Here is a 13,073-nt window from a genome sequence, read left to right as displayed (position 1 = left end):
AATTTGTGTTCTTTCAAACTTACTAGCGTCTAATACGTCAACTTCAATCTCAAAAATATTCGCTGAGGAGCATACGCCCGAAACTCCCTAGAAAAGTGCGCCGTCCACAGTCCTGATGGGCGCTATCGCGCCCATACTGCGACAGTATAGAACGTTTTCACTCACATGGCCAGCATCTATGCTAAGTTATTGAAACAAAGAAAGCATTTACATGAGAAAAGAGTTCACCCCCAGAGGATTTTCTGGCCACACCAACATGGCTGCCGTTTCATTATTTGGAACACCAATATGGCCGCCGTGACGTCATGTGAAAATGCTCTATCTCTAGGCCCCCTCTATCACAAAATCCTCCGTCCGCCCCTGATGACAATTTCATTTTCCAGGCCTAGAAAGTCATAGAATGTAAATGAGGGTCCTAGAAAGTCATGGAAAATCCGATTTCATTTTGGTAGATTAGTTAATACAGATAAGAAAGTTTGGAGAATGTAAGATAGAGTCAACTCATTGATAAGTGCATAAACCAAACGCGTTTTGGTGGACACTATGCAGAGATTGTCTGTTGAACTAGGTGAGGTAAACAAAAATCAGAAAACTAGAATAGTTTTGAAATTGTTTTGAAGTGACGTCCGGTGGCTTAGTGCAAAATTTTGGCGAGATCTATACAGAGCGGACAAAAGCACCAAACTTTGCATGGCTGCAGCTTAGGGCATGTTAGTCAATATTAGGATCGGTGCCCACATCTACCTCTTCAGAATTTGCAGCAACTGCCCGCTGAAGTTCTTCAACAACCTTCCATGATGGGTTCCCTGTACTGAAAATTGCAATCCCTTGTTTTTTTCCACTTCTTTTATAAAAATAACATAAAAAGGCAAATAGATGGAAAAAGAAACTGTATTTATACTATTATTATTGTTGAAACCAACGACTAAAACGAGTCAACTTAATGAAATAGCAACAATGATATACTGGTAGGTTCCCTGTGCTAAAAAATATCAATTCCTTGTTTTTGCCATTATTTTGATGAAAATCACACGAAAGACATGAAAATGAAAAAAGAGATTGTATAATTTATTATTGAAACCAATGACAAAAACAAGTCAACTAAATGGAAAATTCAAGGAAGATGTTTTCAGACGCGTACTCAGTCCCAAATGGCCTTTCAAGATGGCAGCTTGAAGGTGTCTTTTCATGGATTGTACATATCTGCTAGAATAAATTGCCGGTTTTTTTAGGCAAAATTGTGTACAAGCTGAATCACGACAGGTTTAAGTAAAGTTTTAAGCTCTTCTTGGTAATAAATTTGTTATTGAAAGCCACATCTTCGCTTCACGGTGCCGATTATGAATGACTAGCCTTTTTCTTTCTATAGCGCTCATATCCTGAGCTCATGGTGCTTTACAATGTAAAAGACGGAAAAAAATTATATCTCGAGCATGAAATAACATATATTAAAATCTATTTGCAATTCACAAAGAAGAAAAGAAGGTAACAAAAATTCATATGTTTTAAAATTATTTTGCCATTAAAATTTATATATAATGATGATAAGTCATGCAAAAAAACTGAAGATATACATTCTATAAGTATAGGTATATGATCTGCAGATGTTAAAGACTTTTTACAAAAATATTGACTTACTCTCGAAAAATTGCGTAAAAAGATATGTTCTCAGTCCTTTATTTAAACTAGCTAAAGATGGTGACTTGCACAAATCTAGCTAATGGTAGTGTGTTCTACAGTTTAGGGGTTCACACTGAAAAAGCCTGGTCCCCGTGAGTTTTCGAGGTTGTTCTCACCGCTTTTGAGATGCGGACCACAAGTTCCTGGAGTGCCTTTGATAACCAAGTTTGTCCGATAGATAGCTAGGTGGGAAGGTTATTAAGTGATTTGAAAACTGATGAAAAAGAAATTTAAAAACAACATGATAGCTAACAGGAAGCCAGTGAAGGTCAAATAAATAATGCTTTCACAAAGCTTACGAGTCTGAGTAATGATTCTGGGGGCAGTGTTCTGAACATATTGTTAAAAGTCCCTTCAAGTGCATTTTCCTACAACCGCAGAGCAAGGAATTGCAATAGTCTATTTTAGATGTAACAAAAACATGCACAGCAATTTCGCTAGACTCCTGTGTGAGACACTTTCTTATCTTTGATAAGTTCCAGAGCTGTTAAAACGATAATTTGCGAATGTTGAGACGTGTGCGTCAAACAGCACGTTTCATCAAATACTACTCCCAGACTTTGTTAGCCTTGCATTACTCATATTATAGTCGCTAAAAGGTGGACGAGTGCAGTTCATTGACAAGATAAGCACGATTTCAGTCTTATCGTGATTGAGTTCCAGCTCGTTTCTACACACCAAGATGGAAATTAGTCGGGATCGTTGTCATATTTACCAAGGGTGAGAATCGAAAAGAGAGGGTCCGAGACACCCATTGGTTTAACGGTGATTATCTATAGAACGCTCCTTGACAATTTACTAGAATTCAAGAAAGAGGACTGTGTTTTTGTTGCCATTAAGTTTGATACTGAAATCACTTCAGTAGTAAACAAATGCAAAGTGGCATCAATCCTGTCACCTTACGTCCAAGTTAAAAAAAGCGGGCGAGAAACAGCAAGTTGTAGATTGTGGCACCCAACGAACTTGGAAGGCTGACGTTAGTGGGACTGCAAAGTGTGTGCCTTTGTATGTAACAAATACTACTTATGAAGTTCGGTAAGTATAAGGAAATGTGTCTCATTCTCCACTGTATTTGCTATGTACTCAGTGAGTTCAGCAAATGCTCTTGATTTATTTAATTTCTTGTCTTCCTCGGCCTTCCAAGCTGCTCCACTTTTCTTCTTGCGTTCCTCTGACATGTATGCCTATTTCGCAAGTCAGTTAAACAGTGCATATTATATTTTGAATCTATGGCAATCACACCACCGCCAAATATTCTTGGAGGGCCATAGTCCTGTAAATCGTTGGCAAGACGTCTTAGGTTTCTGTCGGCTTTCAATGTACACAAACTGTATAGGTAGCTCCCATCATCTTCGTTTCATATAACACACTTTGCTGTCTCACTAGTGTCAGCCTTCCGAGCTTTTTTGGTACCACAATCTACAACTTCCTGTCTTTCTGTCTCTGGTCTGCTTCAACATGCTTACTTCTCCTTTCTCTTTTTCTAACTTGGACTTAATACTTACCTTGAGGTGACAGGATTGCTGTTTTTACTACTGTAGTGATTTCAATATCAAGCTAATTGCAACAGGAAAACAGTCCTCTTTCCTGATTTCTAGTACATTTTCAAGGAGCGTTCTATAAATGCTTGTACCGTTAACCCAACGGGCTTCTCAGATCTTCTTTTGTTGATTCTTGGCAAATATGACAACGATCCCAGTTGATATCTATCCTGGTGGGTAGCAAACATCTCAGCTTTAGAAAACTTTAACTAACCAGTAAGAAAATACTCAGTACTGTCGTTTCTAATCAGCACAAAATATGAAGCGAAAATGTGGCTTTCCATAACACATTTATCACCATGAAGAGTTTAAGACTTTACTTAAACCTGTCGTGATTCAAATTGTTCACAATTTCCCCTAAAACACCGGCAATTTATTCTAGCAGATACTTACAGTCCATGAAAAGACACCTTCAAGCCGCCATCTTGAAAGGCCATTTGCTACTGAGTACGCGTCTGAAAACATCTTCCTTGAATTTTCCATTTAGTTGACTTGTTTTTGTTATTAGTTTCAATAATAATACAATCTCTTTTTCATTTTTAAGTCTTTCATGTGATTTTCATCAAAATAATGGCAAAAAACAAGGAATTGATATTTTTTTGGCACAGGGCACCCACCATGGTATATCATTATTGCTATATCGTTAAGTTGACTAGTTTTAGTCATTGGTTTCAACAATAATAGTATTAATACAGTTTCTTTTTCCATCTATTTGCCTTTTTATGTGATCTTCAGCAAAAAATGACAAAAAAACAAGGGATTGCAATTTTCAGCACAGGGCACCCATCATGGAAGGTTGTTGAAGAACTTCAGCGAGCAGATGCTGCAAATCCTGAAGAGGTAGATGTGGGCACCGATCCTAATGTTAACTAACATGCCCTAAGCTGTAACCATGCAAAGTTTGGTGCTTTTGTCGGCTCTGTATAGATCCAAGCCTTTAGCTACCTGACTATTAACCTCAACCTCGTCCCCACGGTCTTCTCGCTTTCCAATATGGCGGCGGCCATATTGGAAAGCGAGAAGACCCTGGGGACAAGGTTGTATTAACCTTAGGTCATAAAAAAACGCGGAAAGTTCATGGAGAAAGTCATGGAATTTGAAGAGCTCAAACCGGGAGTACGAACCCTGTTATGGTCGTCGGTTATTAACATTCAAAGGGGATAGACGTAACGGCAGCCCAAGCTACTTTTGGGGGCCAGTGATTTTCTTAAACCGCGCTGTCAGGTGGCTGAACAGTTGGACAGGTTGTGAGTCGTTATGGGGTGTTAATAAAGACTCGTTGCAGGCATAAAGCTCATACAAATTTTGCGCGTACAATATTTATTTACTGGACGTTATGTTTTAATATGAGGTTAAACGTGGAAATTCAATCGTTGCCGTGGCAACATGGATGATATAAAACAAGCCAAGGAGGTTTACGCAAAATCCAGTCATCAGTTTTCCTTATAACTTGACCAAAGCTTACAATTAGTAATCATCAATCTTTTAAAACACAACTAGACCAAATTTTAACAGCTCTATTCTCAGTAACATTTCTATCGAAGTTTTTTTTTAATCACTTCAGATTTTTGCTCGCGCCGAACGGCTTCGTCATGGAAAATTACTTTGGATGCTCAACTCTATCTCAGGAAAACTGTGTTCAGCTGCCTTAAAAACCTTAGAGCTGGATACAAAGACCGTTGTCAACTCACCCTCAATAGTGAACTTACGCAACAGGACGGGAGAGGGAAGAAGACGGCAAACCTTGTGTGACAAGCGTGACAATAATTTTGTTTGAAATAACTTTTCGCCAAAATTCACTTTCCTTTAAACAGATCTTTTTGTAAAAGACCAGAAAACATTGATGTTAAGTGAAGATCACGACAAAACACGTAAGAAATAGCCTTGTCACGTTTGTCACACACGAGCGTTCTGCCGTCCTCTTCTTCCTGCCGTCCTGTTGCGTAAACTCACTAATGATGGGAGACCTTATCGGCGTCAAGGAAACCTTTTCCCAGATTCTTAAAGCTGGTCTAACTGAAGATTCAGAAGCAAGAAATGAGGATAGTCTAAGGATAGGCGACACCTTCAACCATGAGAACCAAGGCGACGAGAACGTTAAAAAATAAAAAATAAAAATTAGATTAATAAATTAATAAATACACTTTAAATAAATAATGGCTATATGAGCAAAACAACAGCACTGCACGTGCATCACCCTTTTTGGTATATTTCTTTTATTGTCCTCTTAACGACTCCGGCCGGACGTGAAACTCTCCAATCTCCTTTTACGGAGGTCGTAAATACGCGTCAACGAATTTTTCTTTCTCTTTTTTTAACTTGGATACCGGAAAATTTCCCGACATTTGAAAAACTGATTGGGCGAGGCTAAATAAACTCGATAGAGTTGGAGAGAAGGCAAATTCATCGTTTTCATTCACTGCCGTCGGTCGTCTTGTTTGATTAGGCTCCCTTGACAGGGGTGTTACGAAAACTAAGACCCTCGAAAACTAAGACCTAAGACCTAAGACCCGTCTTAGTTTTCGAGATTACGAAAACTAAGACCCCCTAAAATCGAATCCGTCGAAATATAAAGTCAAATTGTAACCGAAATCGGTCTGATCTGTCAAATTATATCATGTTCCATCCTTTCCACCGAGTTTTAGGTCAAATTTAACGCTAAATTTAGGGGTCTTAGTTTTCGTAATCTCGAAAACTAAGACCCCTCTTAGTTTTCGTAATTACGAAAACTAAGACCCCCTCCAAAACAATCTCTAAAATTTCTACAAAGTCGAATTACCACCGTTTGAAGACTATAATCCGTAAGACAAACAAAAACTACTATCATACGCGTGCTAGACGATCCGCTTCTTCTAACAATTTGCAGACATACATTATCAATATTGTGGCTTTAAGAAGAGGATGAAAGCTATAGACTGCCTACGTATAATTGTACACTGAAAATATGCCTTACCCCTATAATTTTGGTTGTTTATCCTTAAAGTCATAAAATTGGTTTTCCACTGGAGATAGATTTTTGTCTTCGTTGCGGGCTGACATGTCGCTGCGACGTGGTCAACGGCGTTATCGGTTAAACATCACACAAAAATACGGATTTTTTTTCCTTTTCTGGCCAGGTCATAGATAGAAAAGTGCTTTTATAAAAAGGGCGAAAAAAGGAGAATATGCTACATTGCGTTTTTCTAGCGTTTGTTTTTATCGTTGCCACCCCGGAGATCACCGGGTTACAATGCAAAGGTAGTTGAGGGGTAGGGGTGGGGGGCAAGGAGAAATAGTCTGTGAGAGATAATCGCTAAAATCACTAATGAAATAATAAACAGAAAACGAGTGAGTGAATGGAGTTCTAATTTCAGAACAATAAAATAAACAAACAATCAATACAAAGTGAAGATTGCGTGACAGTAGGTTACCAGAGGTCAGGATTCCCGGGGTAATAATTTTCGGCGGGAAAATTGATCACATGAGTTCTTGCTCGTGGCGGCGTGTTCGATCGGGATCTCCTCGATCGAAAGTGTCCCTTTTCCAAAAAAATTCATCTTCCTAAGCTATCAAAAAGTAAAGCAGTATCTGGAAATTATATCAATTCAAGTATCCAGCGCTTCGATTGCAACAATTACCTACCCGCGGTATCGCCGGTTTTTTAACGGGCAAATAAAAGATAACATCGACTCACGCGAGAGGTTTTGTGACCCCCGAGGCTAGCAATTCCCTCCCCCGCTCCTCTCCCCGCGCTCCCCGCTTGTCCACGACAACCGCTGGACATAAACCCCCGCAGGTGATAGTTACAGGTAACGCAATCTCGATCGGACACGAAGAAAAACATCCATTTCCAGTGGAAAGCCAATTTCATGATTTAAAGGATAAACAACAAAATTAAAGACCAATAGGGGTAAGGCATATTTTCAGTGTACAATAGATACGTAGGAAGTCTATGGCTTTGGTCCTCTTTTTGAAGCGAGTGTTCAAATTGTTAGCGGATCGTAGATCAGCACGCGTATGATAGTAGTTTTTGTTTGTCTTACGGATTACAGTCTTCAAACGGTGGTAATTCGACTTTGTAGAAATTTTAGAGATTGTTTTGGTGGGGGTCTTAGTTTTCGTAATTACGAAAACTAAGAGGGGTCTTAGTTTTCGAGATTACGAAAACTAAGACCCCTAAATTTACCGTTAAATTTGACCAAAAACTCGGTGGAAAGGATCGAACATGATATAATTTGACAGATCAAACCTATTTCGGTTACAATTTGACTTTATATTTTGACGGATTCGATTTTAGGGGGTCTTAGTTTTCGTAATCTCGAAAACTAAGACGGGTCCTAGGTCTTAGGTCTTAGTTTTCGTAACACCCCCCTTGACAGTACAGTAAATTTCAGTTACAGTTCAGTACAGTAAACCAAGGAAAAGCTTCGGCTTATGAATATTAAAATCGTAAATGTTTTAACCCACCGTTATAATTATAACTTCAAACAACAGCTTATAAACATGCAATTTGTTTTTTTTTCTGATTCGCCTCTCGCCATTCCTTCCCACACGATACAAGAGACTGAATGGGAATTCCTTCAATGTTCCTTCATAAAACCAGTGTTGCGGAAACTATTTTTGGAGGAGGGGCTGGGAAAAGGAGTCGAAAGATTCCCCCCCCCCCACTCCCCTCCTTTAGATAGTTAGCTATTGTGCGGATGTTTAGTGCCTTGTTTCTTTTCAATGACGTCATTTGGTGATTACCGTGACGAGATTATTGTCGGTGGATGGATAGACACGTGGCTTACTCGTGCAGATTTGTACCATTCATTCGGTTCAATTGAAATATTGAATTCAGTTTGAACAATAATTAATAGACCCGTCACCTTGGGGCCTTACGATAACATCAACTAGCTAGATGTGTTGAAAGATTACGCGATTCAAGATATCGGAGCTACGCTGGAGTCATTTCGATTCTTAGCTCTTTTCCCTAACTCCCTGGGTGGGGCTTAACGAGCACATAAGGAATTAGCCGGTTCTAGTAGGAAAGGGGGTTTTAAGCGGAAAAACGTCTCTTTTTCTAAGACTCCTATTAATTGACTAGCCGATCAAATAAATATACAGAGTGGTCTTCACAAGGCATTTTATTACAAAACAAAACCCAATAAAGGCACAGAGAAAGTAAGAAAAATAATGTAATTAGATTAATTTGATCTCGTTGCCAACTCTCCTGTAATACTTTTTGATTATGCGATGTTTGTATAGGTTAGGTCTGGGTCGATACGCTCAGTGTACAAATGTTTCGAACACGTAAGTTTTAATGCAAGGAAATTTTGTCAAACCATTTAAGTTAGCAAAAGTTTCCAGTCAAAGCAAGTAAATCGGCAAATGCACATCTACAAAAGGCTAAGGAAAAACACTGAAGGTCAGAAATGACCTTGGTCACTTTGGAAATACTTCGAGATCCATCTTTTGTCTCGCGTTATTTTCTTCCGTAAACACAGTCAGCAGTTTATCGAGCTACAATGACATGAAAACATTTCAGTTTCTTAAGTTGACTACTTAATTCAATAAGTGAGTAAAATAGGTATGTTTTATCAAAAAAATAGGGTCTCCAACTGAATCATGTGTTTCAGTTTTCGTTCAAAGCTTTTTTTAAGAATTTACCTAAGATATCTTTTTACCTCTGTTTAAATTATAACTTACTAAGTCATCTGCGATGTTAGGAAAAATTTTTATATGATTATAAAGCTTTCTTTCTGAATGGTCTTAACACTTGAAGTCCCAAGAATGACTAACATCAGTTGTCTCTCAACAATATTAATAGATAATCAAGAGAAAAGATTATGAGAATTAATAAAATGATCTCCAAAGGAAAAATGCTTTGATCTTTTTTCAAATTCTCTCAAACGTTCCTTTGAGGCGGTCTGGAGAATTTGCACGTAGATATTAGGACTTAAAGAACTAATGTTCATATTGTTCAGTGGTTCTTGGAACTACATGAGCCTTGAAAGGGAAAGGTTTCAAAGTTAATCCAAATTTTCCACCATGCAGGTTAGGTTTTTCACTGTCACAGGGAAGCTGAAGATTCACAAGCTGCAGCATACAACCCAGGAACATAAACAGCTCAGCCTTTGCTAGGGTGTCACCGAGGCAACGCCTTCCACCAATGGAGAAAGGAAGGAAAAGCGGCTGCAAATCCAGCCGAATCTGCCCAGCCTCGTCAAGAAAGCGATACGGATTAAAAGCGTCTGGTTCTTGGAAGTGATTTGCATCATGGCTCAAAGCCCAGAGATTCACTATCACGGTGGAATTTTTGGGTATATGGTAGCCAGCAACAGTTGAGTCTTCAGTTGTATAGTGTGGGAGTGCCAAGGGGACAACAGTAGCTTTACGCAGAACCTCAAGTACGGTGGCTTGTAGCAGAGGCAGCCTTGCGCGGTCTTCAAGAGTGGGAAGGCGATCCGTTCCTATCTCGCGCTTCAGTTCAGCTTGCAGCTCCTTCTGCAAGCCAGGGTCAGAGAGGATAAAGAGCAGCGCCCAGTGAAACGCTGTGGACACCGTTTCGATGCCTGCTCCAAAGATATCAGCTACAATTGTGACTACAGAGTCGTTGTCTAACTGCATCTTAACTTCTTCTTCAATTTCTTCTTCGATGATTTTATCCAACGATGCAGCAGCATTGACGCCAGCGTCTTCCACACTCGCGTGGCGTTGCAGATTGTAAACTTTCCCCACAAAGTCGATCAGTTCCCTTACAGAGGCTTTCAAAGCCTTGCACTGCTTTCGAAAAGCGAAGTGAAGCCACGGGAAAAAGTCGAGCAAGTTTACGACAGCATTGTTCTCAATAAAGGCAGTTGATCTCTTCAAGATGCTCTGGAATTCAGCCACGTAATTTGTTTTAAAGTTATCTCCAAACACAAGTCTAAATGTAAAATTGATCAATAGATCTCTGATGTAACTAGTCAAGTCGAGAGCTCCGCTAGTGCTTTCTATCAGCTCTCTACAAAAGCGCTCCGTTTCTTGTTGCGCTACAGTGTTAAAACGTTTTACATCGCTGAAAACAGCATGTAGGGAACGAGAGGCCAGTTTTTTGTTTCTTTTATGCAAAGGACCACTGTAGCCAAACGCTATGCTCTTACCTCCATTGCTGCTAATTAGGAAATTGTGAAAGGGCGGTCTCGAGGAGAAATGGCAAGACCTCCTCGCGAGGGCCTCTTTTACAACGTCGTGGCTGTTCAAAACGATGGCCTTCCTCGCACCAAGACGGATGCAAAACACGCTTCCATAAACTTGGGCCATGCCTGTTAGAGCGATGTGTGGAGAATCTCCCAGTTGGAATAAGTTGCCAATTAGAGGCAAACCGAACGGCCCAGGAGGAGTGTTTCTTCGCCGCACCTTAGACCAGCCAAAGAAAAGTAACACGACGATGAAAGGCAAGCAGCATAGAACAACTGAATACAGCATTGAGCTCTCTTGGAGGAAAGTGACTTCCATGTTGACTGCGTATAGCTAGGGTAATGGGCTTGTCCTAGTATACTGCACTTTGTTACATCAGTGCAGCATTCTGTGTGGTATTTATACGGTACCTGTTCTGTTTGTAACCTTGGTTGTTTACGAGAACATTTTCCAATGCCAAGGTCGCAAAGTCACACTTGACATGCGCTGTTTGTTTTCCAAACAGGCCGAGCGTGTCTCAGCAGTATGGTTTTGGAGAATAAAACCAAAGCCACTTGAGAATTGAGTAAAAAAACGTCCGTAAATGATATTTGGTTGAAGCATTTATAGAAAAGTACTGTAACTAAGGGTTGCAAAAGTGATTTCGTGATTGTATCCTGCCCTTGCACCCCTTACTCCCACCCCCTGTCCCGTTCGCTACTTTAACTATACCCTATTGTAAGTAAACAATGCAGATACTTCTTCTAATTGGTTTGTTTTGCAAAGTCCAACCTGACTTTGCAGCTATTTGGCAGTGAAGCCCGAACTGTGAGGCGAAGATGCAATTAATCAGTAATAAAGAAGAGAGTGACATAAGTCCATGTCTAAGTTCTTCAGTGACAACTTGTCTTTATCCGTGCCATCCGGCCCATACTGGGTAATTAGTTACACTTGCGTGACTAAATACATGTCTAGTAACCTTGGCTCTCTAAGTAAGGTGACGACGCCGATGGCATTTTACGCGTTGACGAACATCGTCAAAAACGCCGCTGCTTTCAACCTTGAAAAACAGCCGGTGTTTTCATCCAAGGACGTCAGAGGGAAAAGGGGTCTGTTTATGGTCATTTGAGACGGTCCTGGGCATAGCTGAGAGAGAAAGTAAAGGAGAAAGTTGTTTCATTGATTCATCTTTATGCGTTCTTACTGTACAAACTTCAAGTAGAAAGAAGATAAAGTTTGCAAAGTTAAACAATAAAAACAGTATGACATTGGAAACAAATAGACCACGTATCTTTCGTAAACACTTTACAATGATACTGTTGCAAAAAGAGATTAATTAGTTGGCAAGATTTAACTTTGCATGGAAAGTGATAATTAACAAAGGTGAAAAACGGAGTATTTCTTCTAATAGACCTCATATTGATTTTCAGAAGATGTACGATTCAAGGTCAGAGTTGAAAGCGATCCTTCATTAATTACTCAATATTATTAGTCGACAAATTTTTCTAACCATTGAGTAATACGGAATATCAATTTTAACCTTGACCGTGGTAATGTAAGAAGAATAGTCATTTGTTTTTCATTAAGATCAACAAAATCGTCTCTTTCATGATCATTCAAGCAACAACCGCACTTGATTGGCAATTGACGATCGTACGATGACGATTATAGCTCAGCTCACGAACTGTACCGCACTGCGTAAGTCCTAGATCATCCACACACAGTGCAAACAGTTGGTTTTTGGAATCGTACTATTCTGAATTAGTTCTGAGCCTCAAATAAAGAACAAAATAGGGTTTATAAGTAACTATAGCAATGATTGCAAGCTAGAGCGGATATTAATGGAATGCGGTACGCTTTAAATATACCTCTTAACCACAGAGGAAGTATCGATAATACACAAGAGCTGAACGGGATCTAAATTTGTCAGATGTACATGTATTAATTCCAAGGTCACAGTGACGTGTTAAAATAAGGCAGTATTCGCATAAGTCGTGTTCCACTTGATCTCCTAATTAGAATACTGAGAATCACTAGAAACTGTATGGGAATGTACTTTATTCTGCTCAAACTATAAAGATAACTTAGACTTTCATGAACCGTGACTAGAAAAAGGTTATCTTATTCCTTAACCCCGTTTTTCTTGTTTAGACAACGCTTAAATATAGTAAGTTATCAGTTTCCTTCAATGAATACATGCACTGCCCCTTCTTTTGGCAGTTATAATAAAAGACTAAGTTTATGTATTTATTACACGTAGGATTCTTTAGTGCTCTGATTCCAGCCCTGAAATGCATGATCTCATCCTGCAAACATTCGTGAATGTTTGATCCAGAGTATTGAGAGGAGGGTACTGATGTCTTTAAGTTGTGCCCTCAAAACCTTATGAGATATTTTCACGATAACAAGTTTGAAGCGTCTCAGAAATTAAAAAGATTAGGCATGTGAAACAAATCGCATGACTTGAAGAACTTGAGCTGCTTGACGTCTGATCTTGGAGGGTTTTTCATTGCTTTTTTTCTCGAACTTAACTGTTTAGAGGAAATTAATGGTGATCGTGAGTCAATCAGAACAGACCCGGGAACATAGGTGCAAAAAACTTCAGGGTTATTTCATTGGCTGTTATTTTTCCACTTGACTCCTGAGCTGTGCGATGCTCTGTTCCAGCCGACAGGCCTCATCGTTCCAGCGTCGGTTGCGGGAGTTGGCCTCTTGCAGCTGGCGTTTCAGTCT

The 13,073-nt window shown here is 39.5% G+C and overlaps 1 protein-coding gene across 1 annotated transcript; it reads right to left on the bottom strand.

The window, feature by feature from the left end:
- Positions 1-8,258: 8,258 nt before the first annotated feature.
- LOC140938943 (steroid 17-alpha-hydroxylase/17,20 lyase-like) lies at positions 8,259-10,794 on the bottom strand. Its single transcript, XM_073388474.1, has one exon. The coding sequence runs from the start codon at positions 10,677-10,679 to the stop codon at positions 9,147-9,149; it is 1,533 nt and encodes a 510-aa protein (XP_073244575.1). The 5' UTR covers positions 10,680-10,794; the 3' UTR covers positions 8,259-9,146.
- Positions 10,795-13,073: the final 2,279 nt, after the last annotated feature.

The sequence above is a fragment of the Porites lutea genome, chromosome 5 (genome assembly GCF_958299795.1).
Source record: "Porites lutea chromosome 5, jaPorLute2.1, whole genome shotgun sequence".
NCBI lineage: Eukaryota > Metazoa > Cnidaria > Anthozoa > Scleractinia > Poritidae > Porites > Porites lutea.
This window is presented reverse-complemented; position numbering and strand designations above follow the sequence as displayed.

Coding starts and splice junctions, on each gene's coding strand:
- LOC140938943 (XM_073388474.1), bottom strand. CDS start 10,679: ATGGAAGTCACTTTCCTCCAAGAGAGCTCAATGCTGTATTCAGTTGTT.